The sequence below is a fragment of the Monopterus albus genome, unplaced genomic scaffold (assembly GCF_001952655.1).
Source record: "Monopterus albus unplaced genomic scaffold, M_albus_1.0 scaffold68.1, whole genome shotgun sequence".
Classification (NCBI taxonomy): domain Eukaryota; kingdom Metazoa; phylum Chordata; class Actinopteri; order Synbranchiformes; family Synbranchidae; genus Monopterus; species Monopterus albus.
In genome coordinates, this window is record NW_018127948.1 from 551,218 (window position 1) to 561,628 (window position 10,411).

The following is a 10,411-nucleotide window of genomic DNA, read 5'->3' on the forward strand; positions in this document are numbered from 1 at the left end:
TGACAGACTGTAAACGAAGATCATCTAAAAGACAGCTAACCACCTCATCATTACAAAGTAATACTGCAAAGGATGCGCCGTGAAAATCCAGGCATGGATTTTATAGTGGATGAGGAAGATCGTCGTACACTGTGGGTTTTACGCCGATGCGACGTGGAGATTGAGATCTGAATCCTGTAAACTGCTTTAATACACCTAATCGATTCTTGGTTTGGATACAGGATCAGTCGATGGTATCGATGCCGAATCATATGTTATCGACAATCATTCGCTGTAGTGATTAACGTGATTGTCTGCACGTGCAAACTGTTTGCTCCACTCCTTTCGTGTGTGCTTAAAAATATTTACGCCGCTTTTTACTACTCACCAAGCAGCATATGCGCGTATTGCTACATACCAACCGACCTTGAATGTGTCCTCGGATTAGCTCTCGCGTGTGATTAGTTGTTGTTGCGGCGCTGCATCCGCTTTCTTGGATCTGATTGGTGAAGCCTGCTGTCAGTACAGTCATATCCGCCCCTTTCTCTGTTTGGTTGGAGCTATCTGATACCCTTTCTCTCGGTGGTGGGTCGGAGCCGGCCTGGCCTCGCATGTCCCCCCCTCTAAATTCCTGTTTTGAATTGAATGCCCGTATTTTAGGTTTTCTTTATTTACACGCCTCTTAAGGGCCACTGTCGGCTGTCCGCGCGCCGGTGTTTTATTTGTCCCAGCATTTGGCGTTGAGAGGCTAACCCAAAACATGGCCGTGGTGAACGCATCGTCTGGGCCAGTAGCCCGGCTCGAGGGCCGTGAATTCGAATATATGATGAAAAAGCGCTCGGTAACTATCGGTCGGAACTCGTCTCAGGGCTCAGTGGACGTGAGCATGGGCCACTCCAGCTTCATCTCACGGAGGCATCTGGAAATATTCACCGCCAGTGACGATGGCACCGGCAGCGGAGAGTTCTATCTGAGGTGTCTGGGTAAAAATGGGGTGTTTGTAGACGGAGTGTTCCTCAGACGGGGCGCCCCTCCCCTGCAGCTACCACGAATGTAAGTTTCCCCTTTTGGTGCACATGTGGATACTTGCGCTAGTAGCCAGTCGGCAGAATTTTAACCGTTAACAATACTTGTTTTATAGTGGCTAGCAGGGTCGCAAGGACCACGTGTTTTAGCATGTTAGCAAGAACCCCGCATCCTGTTCCTAAAGCCGTTTTCTTTGTTGACATTCATGTTAGCAACGGTGTCATTAGCCGCCTGTCCCCATTCCACATCCCCTCGTGGGACTCACCTAGCGTTAGCCGCATTCCTCTGTATCTGTATTGGAGCTAATTAGCCAAAATAAGCAACGTTCACATCTATGATGACGCTATTGCTGATATTGACTAGTGATAGTTTTTCTACCACGTGGACACTTCTAAGTCAGCAGTGTCTGTCTCGTATTACTGTAAACACGCTTCCTTGTGGTCATACTACGTGTTAGCTAACAGTTAACTGTAGATTGAATGGAGCTCATCCCGACCCCTAAACGTAAACAAACCAGGCCGTCCCCGCCCTGTTGGCTCATACAGCCTGCAGGACCTTTGGCCTCTATTCAACCAGCCCAGGTCATGCTAGTCGTATAACGTTAGTTCATCAATAATTTTGTGATATTAATCGTTTACCAAGAACTTAAATTGCTGTTATAAAATTTATTTTACCAGAGAGTTCGAATAAAAATGTTAAACGGTGTTTAAGCTATGCTGTGCAGGTTGTAGCCTGCAATTTGCCATTGTACAACTTTTAGGATTGATATTAATTAGCTCTTGTGAAATGTATTTTATCTAGTGGGTTGTAAAGTTTTGGCATTTGTATTGCAGTAAATAGATGCTCCTTGGATTGGTTATAGGCCATGTTTTAGTGGCTGATACATAAAATTACAGGTAACATTATCTAAAAGGTAATGGCCAAGTTGTATCTACCTGGTGTGTTGTAATCGTGAAAGAATTAATTCATTCATAGGAATATACTTGTGAACAGTATTGATAGCTGATTGTTTTTGTGATTTATCTTGCACAATACCAAGCTTTCTTTGGTCCCTGCTTTTAAAATGTGAGATTTTTTTGTTTTTATATCATTATTAAACTGATTATACTTTGGTTTTGAACTGACTAAATGCTACTCTGTTGAATATAGTCAAAAGAATCATGTCATTTTAGATTAAGAATCTCAATGTAAATGAGTCCTAGACTTTAGTATCATCCTGGGCATTTTTGTAGGTCTGATTGTTATCTTTAATGAGCTTAAAATAAGAAAAAAAAAAGCCACAGTGTGCAGTTTTAGATTACTGAAATACAACAATTGAATTTGACATGTAATTGTAGTTACTGAAATAGAAAAGGGCAAATATGGTCCATATACAGAACTGAAACTACCATCCAGAGGAAAAAAAAAAATCTAACAGAGCTGTTTGCATTTTGTTGGGGATTTTGGCACAAAATGAGTTGCAGTATATTCACTGAAATTACCTGTAATGTAGACAAACCAACCAGCCTCTGCCAGTGCTGGCCAGACTTCCCTCCCTGCTCTTAACTATTGTGCTATCCCTAAGTGTGAAACCATAAAAAAAAGTGTGCTACAGAAAAACTGCTTTTGACTTGATAAACTTTCATTTTTTGTACAGTAGTATTTTCTGCAGCTGCATGTGTTGTTGTTACTGAGGTTAAGTGAATTTACACACTGTTCTTCAGCCACATCATCCATACACTGCATTTCATTATGCAGATAACATGAGCACCAAGGAAGAAGCAGCAGTGGGTCATGTTCTGGGATTGATCAGGCTTATTGCCATTCAAGAGCTTTTAAACACCAGCAATGTTTACTGTATGTAGTTCTGTGAGTAAGACTCTACCAACATGGGCTCACATGCTTTGCTGTAATCCTTGAGCTACAGAAGGCACTTAAATGACTCTCACTGCCCACAATGAGATGGGTGCAGCTAAAGAAGTAGATTAGCAACACCGGAGTGCTCACAGAGCTGTGGCCCAGGGGACAAGTAAGTTGTATTCCAGGGATTCCTCTCTGGTGATGTAAACAGACCGAACAGAAAGGAGCAGCCTTCCCTTGCCCTTCCTCCCCCGCCTTCTGTGTGCTCTCCACATCCATATATTCTCTCCTAGCTGGTGCACTTCCTGTCTTCTCTTTTAGTTTATTTTATTTTTTTATTTTATTTACATTGTGGGTGGGGGGAGAAAATTGAGTGAAAGTTTTCAGTCAAGCAAGCTTTTGTTGCCTTCCTCAAAGCTTAGCAGCATAGCAACTTGTGTGTTTGTGGAGTTCAGGCCTGATTGTTCATACAAGAAAAAAAAATAGGGTAGCTAGCTGGGCTTCTGTGAATATATGGGGGTGCCGCCTGAAAAACATATATGCAGCTTTGCATGCAATGAGTCTCACTTAGACAATGGAAAACTTCCATTTATGAACTAAAAGTGGTATGTTGTATGTTGTCTTGAAATGCTGAGTCGATGGGTATTGACAAAGAGTACTAACAGAAGTATCAATAAAATCAGGTATTGAGAGTAGTAGACCTCAAAATCAGCACTGATCTTCTGATTGGATTATGATTCACAGAGTCCAGAATAGGGCTGCCACTAACGACTGTTTTACAGATTAGTTGACTAATTAAAATGATTAATTTTCCTTCAAGAAATAAATTTGACCATTTTGTCACTTTATTTTGACGCTGACTCACCTGTCTATATTTTGTCCTCCCCAGCTACGTACCTGAGAGGGTCAGAATATTGGGAACATATCTGAATATAATGTAGTCGAGTAGAACACCACCTTTAACTATGACCTCAACAATAAACATATAAGTCCCAACTGAAACACTTACAAGTAACCTCTGCACATGAGATATTGGCCCTCAGGTTGGCAGCTCATTCATCACTGACTCGACTTGCCTATGTGAATCATGATTTGTGAGCATTCAGTCTTTAAAAAAAAAAAAATTGGTAACTGAACATTTTTGTAGGAGGAAAAGTTCTTAATTTTAGAACCCTCTGGAATCCTTTAATGCAACACAGTGTGCATCTGCCAACTACAGGCGTGTGACATGACTCACACAAAACGGTCCAGTCACCAACACAACCACCTGTGATGGGGTCAGTACCAGATGTTGGATAGAGGCATTTCAAAAACCCTTGAGCTTAACCGAAAAAATGGCTTTTGTCAACAATTTGAGGGGGAAAAATAAAAGGCGGTAGGTTGACCACGCCCAACTTTGTAAGGCAATTGAAAACTTAAGTCTAATAGGTCAGATTTTCAGATAGCCTACATGCTAAATTGGTTTGGAGGTGGTGGAACTTGAGCATTAATGTCATTGCTTGTTGTTTTTATGTGAGGTCTGTTGGATCATGTTAGCCTCTATTTCTGTAACTTAACATAGCTGTTCAGGGTAACGTATTTAACTTTTCTGCCCTCCAAGTGTCTAGCAACACAGACCTTTTGACTCATGGTGTTTTAATGGTTATTTGCTAAACTGAAGACCTGTTAGTGGGCTGTCAAGTGATACCATGTTAATAATGTTACCAATTATATTGTCTCTTATGACAGGATTGCAACGAGCTCAGAGACAACTGTAAATATTTTTCCAGTACCTGTATCCAGTTTGCCTTGGAATTGCATAGCATCTTTATTTTGATTTAGTTTTCATATGTAGCTGCAGTTTCACAGAACTCAGTAAGGGAAAAGTTAAACGCCTCTGGCAGCTCAGAGAAACACTCTTGAATAGACATAAGTTGGTAACATTAGAGACTTCATATGTAACTTGGGCTCAAATTTAGAGACTTCAGACTGAAACTTAAAGGGATGATCAGCCACCATCAACATGTAACATACACGTTACAAATGGACATCGCTAATGCTTAATGTTCCAATATCAAAGTTTCCCTACTAAAAGCCATTGGTGTTTGGCCAGTTGGTATTTGAAGATTCAGCGGTGTGCACCGACAACGTGAAGGAGGATTGTTTTTGATATGTAGAGTTCATCGTCCTCACTTGGGCAGTTACACACAGCTGCTACGTATTGCGAAATTCTCCAGTGTTATTTATTTATCAGAGCTGCAGAGAAGTCACTACTCTTCCTGAAAATGTGCTCGGAGGGCACATGCATAATTAAAGTGTCTCCCCTCACCAGTCTGGCTCCAGGAAGTGTTTCTCTGTCTCCCCCTGTGAGTGCCAAAGCTAATTTGAGATGTAGGTGTCAGGGATACAGTCCTCCCAGCAGATGCCAGCTCTGTGAAGACCTAGCAAAAATACTGCTGTGCCTGGCACTCGAACTAAATGAAAACCAGTGTGTGTGCCTGTGCCGTCTCCAGGGTGTGAGACAGCCTGATCTGAACAGCGATTGAGAAGAGTTCCTTTTATTCACTGCTGAGTGTTGAAGATTTCCTTTGATAGTTTCCCTTCATCACTCTGATATAGACATCCACTGTATAACTGGCATACGCGCTTGTGTTTTATCAAAATAAAAAATATTTGAATTGCAAGAAATCAACTTTTGTTCTTGTCTGTTGAGATGCACCTCAATGTACCTCAGGGTGTGTTGCATTTAAGGGAAAATGGAACATTGTTTTCTGCATTGTGTTGAAGGTCACTGTGGAAAATTTAGGAAAAGTTCTTAAAGTGTGTATGAAACACTGTGTCCCCCACAGTGATGTTTGGCACAAAACGGGAAGAATACTGTTGCATGATGAAATGTCATCACCAGGCCCACTAACTCAGCAAAAACCTGCTCTGTTCACATATGCTCGGTCAGACACTACACAGACTTTGTACGAGGGAGTTGACGGGTTAAAATTCATGTAATTTCCTGTCCAGCTGATTTGGATGTTTGTATTGTCACATACAGCTCTTCTGGTAATGTGTAGACAAGTTTAGTTCAGGGTTGCAGAGCATATCTGAAAAGGACTTGAGGCATGTTTTCTAATTGCTGAGGGGTAAAGGTCACAAATTATGCTCATTTTCAGGTTTATATTATTTAAAGGTTTTACTAGAAAAGTTTTAAACCCGTATATGTTCATTAGTTTCTTCAGGGCGCTAGTAGTGCCAGACCCTCTTTTCCCCTCTGTGTAAACATGGTCTATTTTATCTCCAGGCCTCCCTCCCTAAAAGCCCAGTCATTGGTCAGCTCCCACAGCATTGAACAGGAGCTGCCTAGCGACTCAGTCGTGTTTCCCGATTCCAGTTCTTCAGCGTTAGCTCTGCTAACATTGTTAGCCACAGTTAGCTGCATTTCTGCTGTAGATTTCACCATAAAAAGCACTTCTAAATCAAAACCTAAACAGCCACAGATGTTAAATCGGCAGTCCACTACTGTCACACCAGGGCAGTGTTGTCTAAAAGAGAAACACCAATAACATGTTTACACAAAGTTTTGTGCTTTTATAGCAAAAATGCCGCCATACAACCCACTACTCAGGAAATTTGGTTAAAGTTTCACACAGGTTCTCTGGTACATTCTGACTGTTGATCAGTATTACTAGCCCGGACCCTTAACCTGTTTCTGTTGTTCAGCTTGTAATACAAACTATTGTTAACCACGTTAGCTGTGCAGTATTACATTGCGGCTAATATGGCTAAGTTAAACAGGCTAACTTCACACTTAAAGCAGCAGGATGTGAGGTAGGCTCATGGAGAGTTGAAATAGATCCAGTCTTGAGCTTCAGTCTGGAAATAAATCCAGTGTTGTACTGACCCTGATTAAGAAAGCCCTCTAACGTGAAATGATTAGCACATAACTTGCTAGGCTTTACGGATATTTCTAGGAGCACTTCTGCAATAAATATATCTACTGTGTTTTCACTGGCTCCGATGATGGAATTAGGCAGAGATTTTTGTTCTCATTTTTGCAACCAACAGCTGAGCAGACTCAGTGCTTTTCCTCTGAGCAGAGCCATGTTGCTGTTCCTCTGCTGTTCTAGCAAAAAAAAAAAAAAGTCACAGTGGTGGACCAGTAGCACCAAATCTGAGTGGGAGGAGGATCTCTGAACTGAACTGCCACATCATTTCATATGACATCATAGAGACAAATCTGAACAGCATGTTCAGGCAGGTTTTAACACAAATGTGGTAAATGGTCTGGTAATGGTCTTATACTTGTATAGCGCCTTTCTATGCTTTTACAGCACACTCAAAGCGCTTTCACACACATTATTCGGCCATTCACCCATTCGCACTCCCAAGCACTCAAACATTCACACACCGGTGACATCACCGGGAGCAACTGGGGGTTTAGTGTCTTGCTCAAGGACACCTCGACATGTTGACTGGACAAGCCGGGAATCGAACCGCTAATCCTCCGGTTAGGAAATGACCCGCTCTACCCCCTGAGCCACATGTGGATAAAGCGAAATAGGCAGGGACTGCTGTTTTCTCATTTTTTGCATGTCTATACACATCAGAGACCCATGTGAATGTCAGAAAATGCTCAAAGTGAATTTTGCATAATGTGTCCTTTAAGTGCTTTAAATGTGTCTTTATATATAGCATTTTGTTTAATTTAGGGCCATCCATCAATGGGGCCAGCACTCCCTCTGCGAACAAGGACAGATCAAAGGCAGTGGCAGTCTGTCAGTCCTCTGCAGTGTTGTATTGCAGACCTGTCTTTTTTTTTTTTGTTGTTGTTGCTTCAGACAGTTTGGGACTGTGTGCCATGAAGCTGTTACTTCAGTTTTCAAATCAACTTGCCCCGCTTGGCTAATTACAGTCAGGCAGTTCTACCACAGCAAAACTTCATGTCATCAAGTACTCACTGATTGGATTTGTCTTTTGAAATGCTGTTTTTCACAGGTGCCTCTGTGTTTTTTATTTTGTTTTTTATTTTTATTTTTTTGCATTTTTTTTTTTTTGCAGGTGCACTTTCAGGTTCCCCAGCACAAACATCAAGATCACATTCACAGCTCTGTCCAGTGGGAAGAAAGTGAAGCGTGAAGCTCCCGAGTCCCCAGTGAAGCCAGTACAGCCTCAGATCTCCCCACTGACCATCAACATTCCAGACAACATTGCTCACCTAATGAGCCCCCTGCCATCACCTACAGGCACCATTAGGTACTCTGCTGGAAATGATGCCTTCACTGACCTGCAGCAGCCAGGAAATTTCTGTACATGACCAAAAATTGCATTTCTCATTAAGATCATTTCACTCGCCAGATTAGTATATAGACAATTTGTCAGTCGTAGCAAAGACTTATTAACATCCCTTTATTAGTCTGTTCTGGAGTCACTTTCTGGAGATTAATCCAGACATTTGATCAAGTTTGGGGTAGTTTTACTTAATTAACCTGAACTGTAAAGTCAGTAACAGTATAACTTACTGTAGTTGTCAGTTTAATTCTGATTGAAAACTCATTTGAATGAGTTTTTTTTTTTCGTCTGAATATCAGATTCTGAATTCCCCTCTCCACTTTTTGTAAAGATTGGTGAACCATGAAAACACAAAGGATAGTGGTAGATATTAGGGTTCATGCTGGCTTTCTCGGGTAGTAACACTGCAGCACAGACACTGTTCTCCACTGTTGCAGGTGTAACGTTGACAACAATAGAACTGAGTGCTGTGCTTTGTTCTTCCCCATTCCCCACAACATCACACATGTAGCTACCAAAAACCGGTGGTGGAAAAGTACTAGGTTTTACTGCAGTAAAAGTAGCAGTACTACAGTGTAAAAATACTCATTACTTAAAAAAAAAAAGCACAGAATTATTAGCATCAAAATATAACCTTAGGTACCAGAGGTAACTCGTACTCATTATGCATATTGACACGTTTATATTACTGGATTACTGATGCATTATTGTGTTCATCACATTTGATTCTGCCACCGGTAAAGGTGGAGCTAATTTTAATAACCTTATATACTTAAAATTTCTTATACTACATTAGCAGCTCAGTGGTCACTTGTAGTGCCCCCCCCCCCTCTTTTTTTTTTTGATTGAATCAAAAATCATTCTGAATTGAATTGGAATCAAACCATGAATTCAAGTCTTTGGCAAGGACTCATGTTTCTTATGAATTTTAGAATGCTAATTAACCAAATCAAAATTAAGGCTGTATTACTTTACCTTTCACTAAGAAGGAACTTTTCTGTTTAGCACTTCTTTTCATTGTTGCCATTAACCTGCAGTTTTCCAATCACTGACTAGTGAATGGCAGTAAAAGACAAAAAAATGTTATACCCACATTACTCTTAGATAACCTTGAGGTATTAGCTGACCTTGACACGGCCCCTTTATTAGGCTTAGACTGCAGGGCTGCATCTCGGAGTCAGACGCTTTCAAACCTTGATCTGAGCCAGGCGACTAAACAACCAGGGTGCCATACAAGTCGTTACCTTGATGGTTAAATGATTGTGTGTTAACTACTGACAAATAAACAGTCATAGTAATAAAGCAGCAAGTGCAGGTACTGTACATTTGAGAATTCAGATCTGTTGTGCCTCTGTTTGCCAACATTATGAGAGTCCCTTCAGAACTGAAGTAGACATAAATATGGAAATCATGCTTTCCCATCAAGTCTTTTCATCCCGATTATTCAGTCTGTTTACTGGGTAATTGCACTTGATTAAGGTTTGAATGTGTTGTTGCTTGAGGTCTGACTGTGGCTGCAGTATTTCCACACAATCTGGGAGGTATGGCAATTTGCATAGGTGTTGGTCACTGCAGCACTGTCTGCAGAGGAGCCAGGTCAGGGAATGTAACCGTGCCAGGCTTGTTACAGTTTAAACACTTAATACAAACTGTTGGATTTTTATTTCTTGATTCAGTGTAGATTTTCTTTGCAGCGCGTTTCTCAGCATCTGACAGTTTTTTTTTTTCTTCTCCCCCCTGCAGTGCTGCTAACTCGTGCCCCTCCAGCCCGCGAGGTGCAGGCTCTTCAGGCTACAGGATGGGTGGTCGCATGGTCAGCTCTGCAGAGCTGCAGCTTATAAATGACAACTCCCAGCCTGAGAATGACAAAGAGGCCTCTGGAGGGGACAGCCCCAAGGTGAGAACAAAGACCATACCAAAGCCTTAAGCACCTTTCAGACATGCACCTTTAGCCAGGAATTTGCCTGCTACATCACATCTAGGCATCATGTGAAAACAAAGCGCCAGGCAGTGCAGCTAGCATTGTGAGACTGAGAGTTCACACTAAAAGCGAGACATGAGCAGCGCATCAGCTACTGAAGCAGTTCACACTGACTCCACTCTCCATGCAGCATCGCTGTCATTAGAACAGCTGTTTGTTTGTCAGCGGGACAGTTACCAGGCTGCATCAAATAATAACTGCAAAGTGGTTTAATTCTGCCTCAGCTGCTATTCAGCGTTATGTGCACAGGGCAGGCAGCGCAATGTTGGAAAAATTGTGCAGTAGGGAACAGAATATCGTGTTTTTGAATCGGTCTTCCTGTCTACA

General features: G+C 41.6%; 1 protein-coding gene across 1 annotated transcript in view; it reads left to right on the top strand.

The window, feature by feature from the left end:
• The first annotated feature begins 406 nt into the window (after nucleotides 1-406).
• Nucleotides 407-10,411, top strand: part of foxk2b (forkhead box K2b) — a 15,780-nt gene continuing 5,775 nt past the window's right edge. The window contains exons 1-3 of the mRNA XM_020604847.1: nucleotides 407-1,032; nucleotides 7,873-8,067; nucleotides 9,847-10,000. Of these exons, the coding sequence (XP_020460503.1) occupies nucleotides 740-1,032; nucleotides 7,873-8,067; nucleotides 9,847-10,000 (642 nt within the window). The 5' untranslated portion in view covers nucleotides 407-739. The remainder of the gene's footprint in view (nucleotides 1,033-7,872; nucleotides 8,068-9,846; nucleotides 10,001-10,411) is intronic.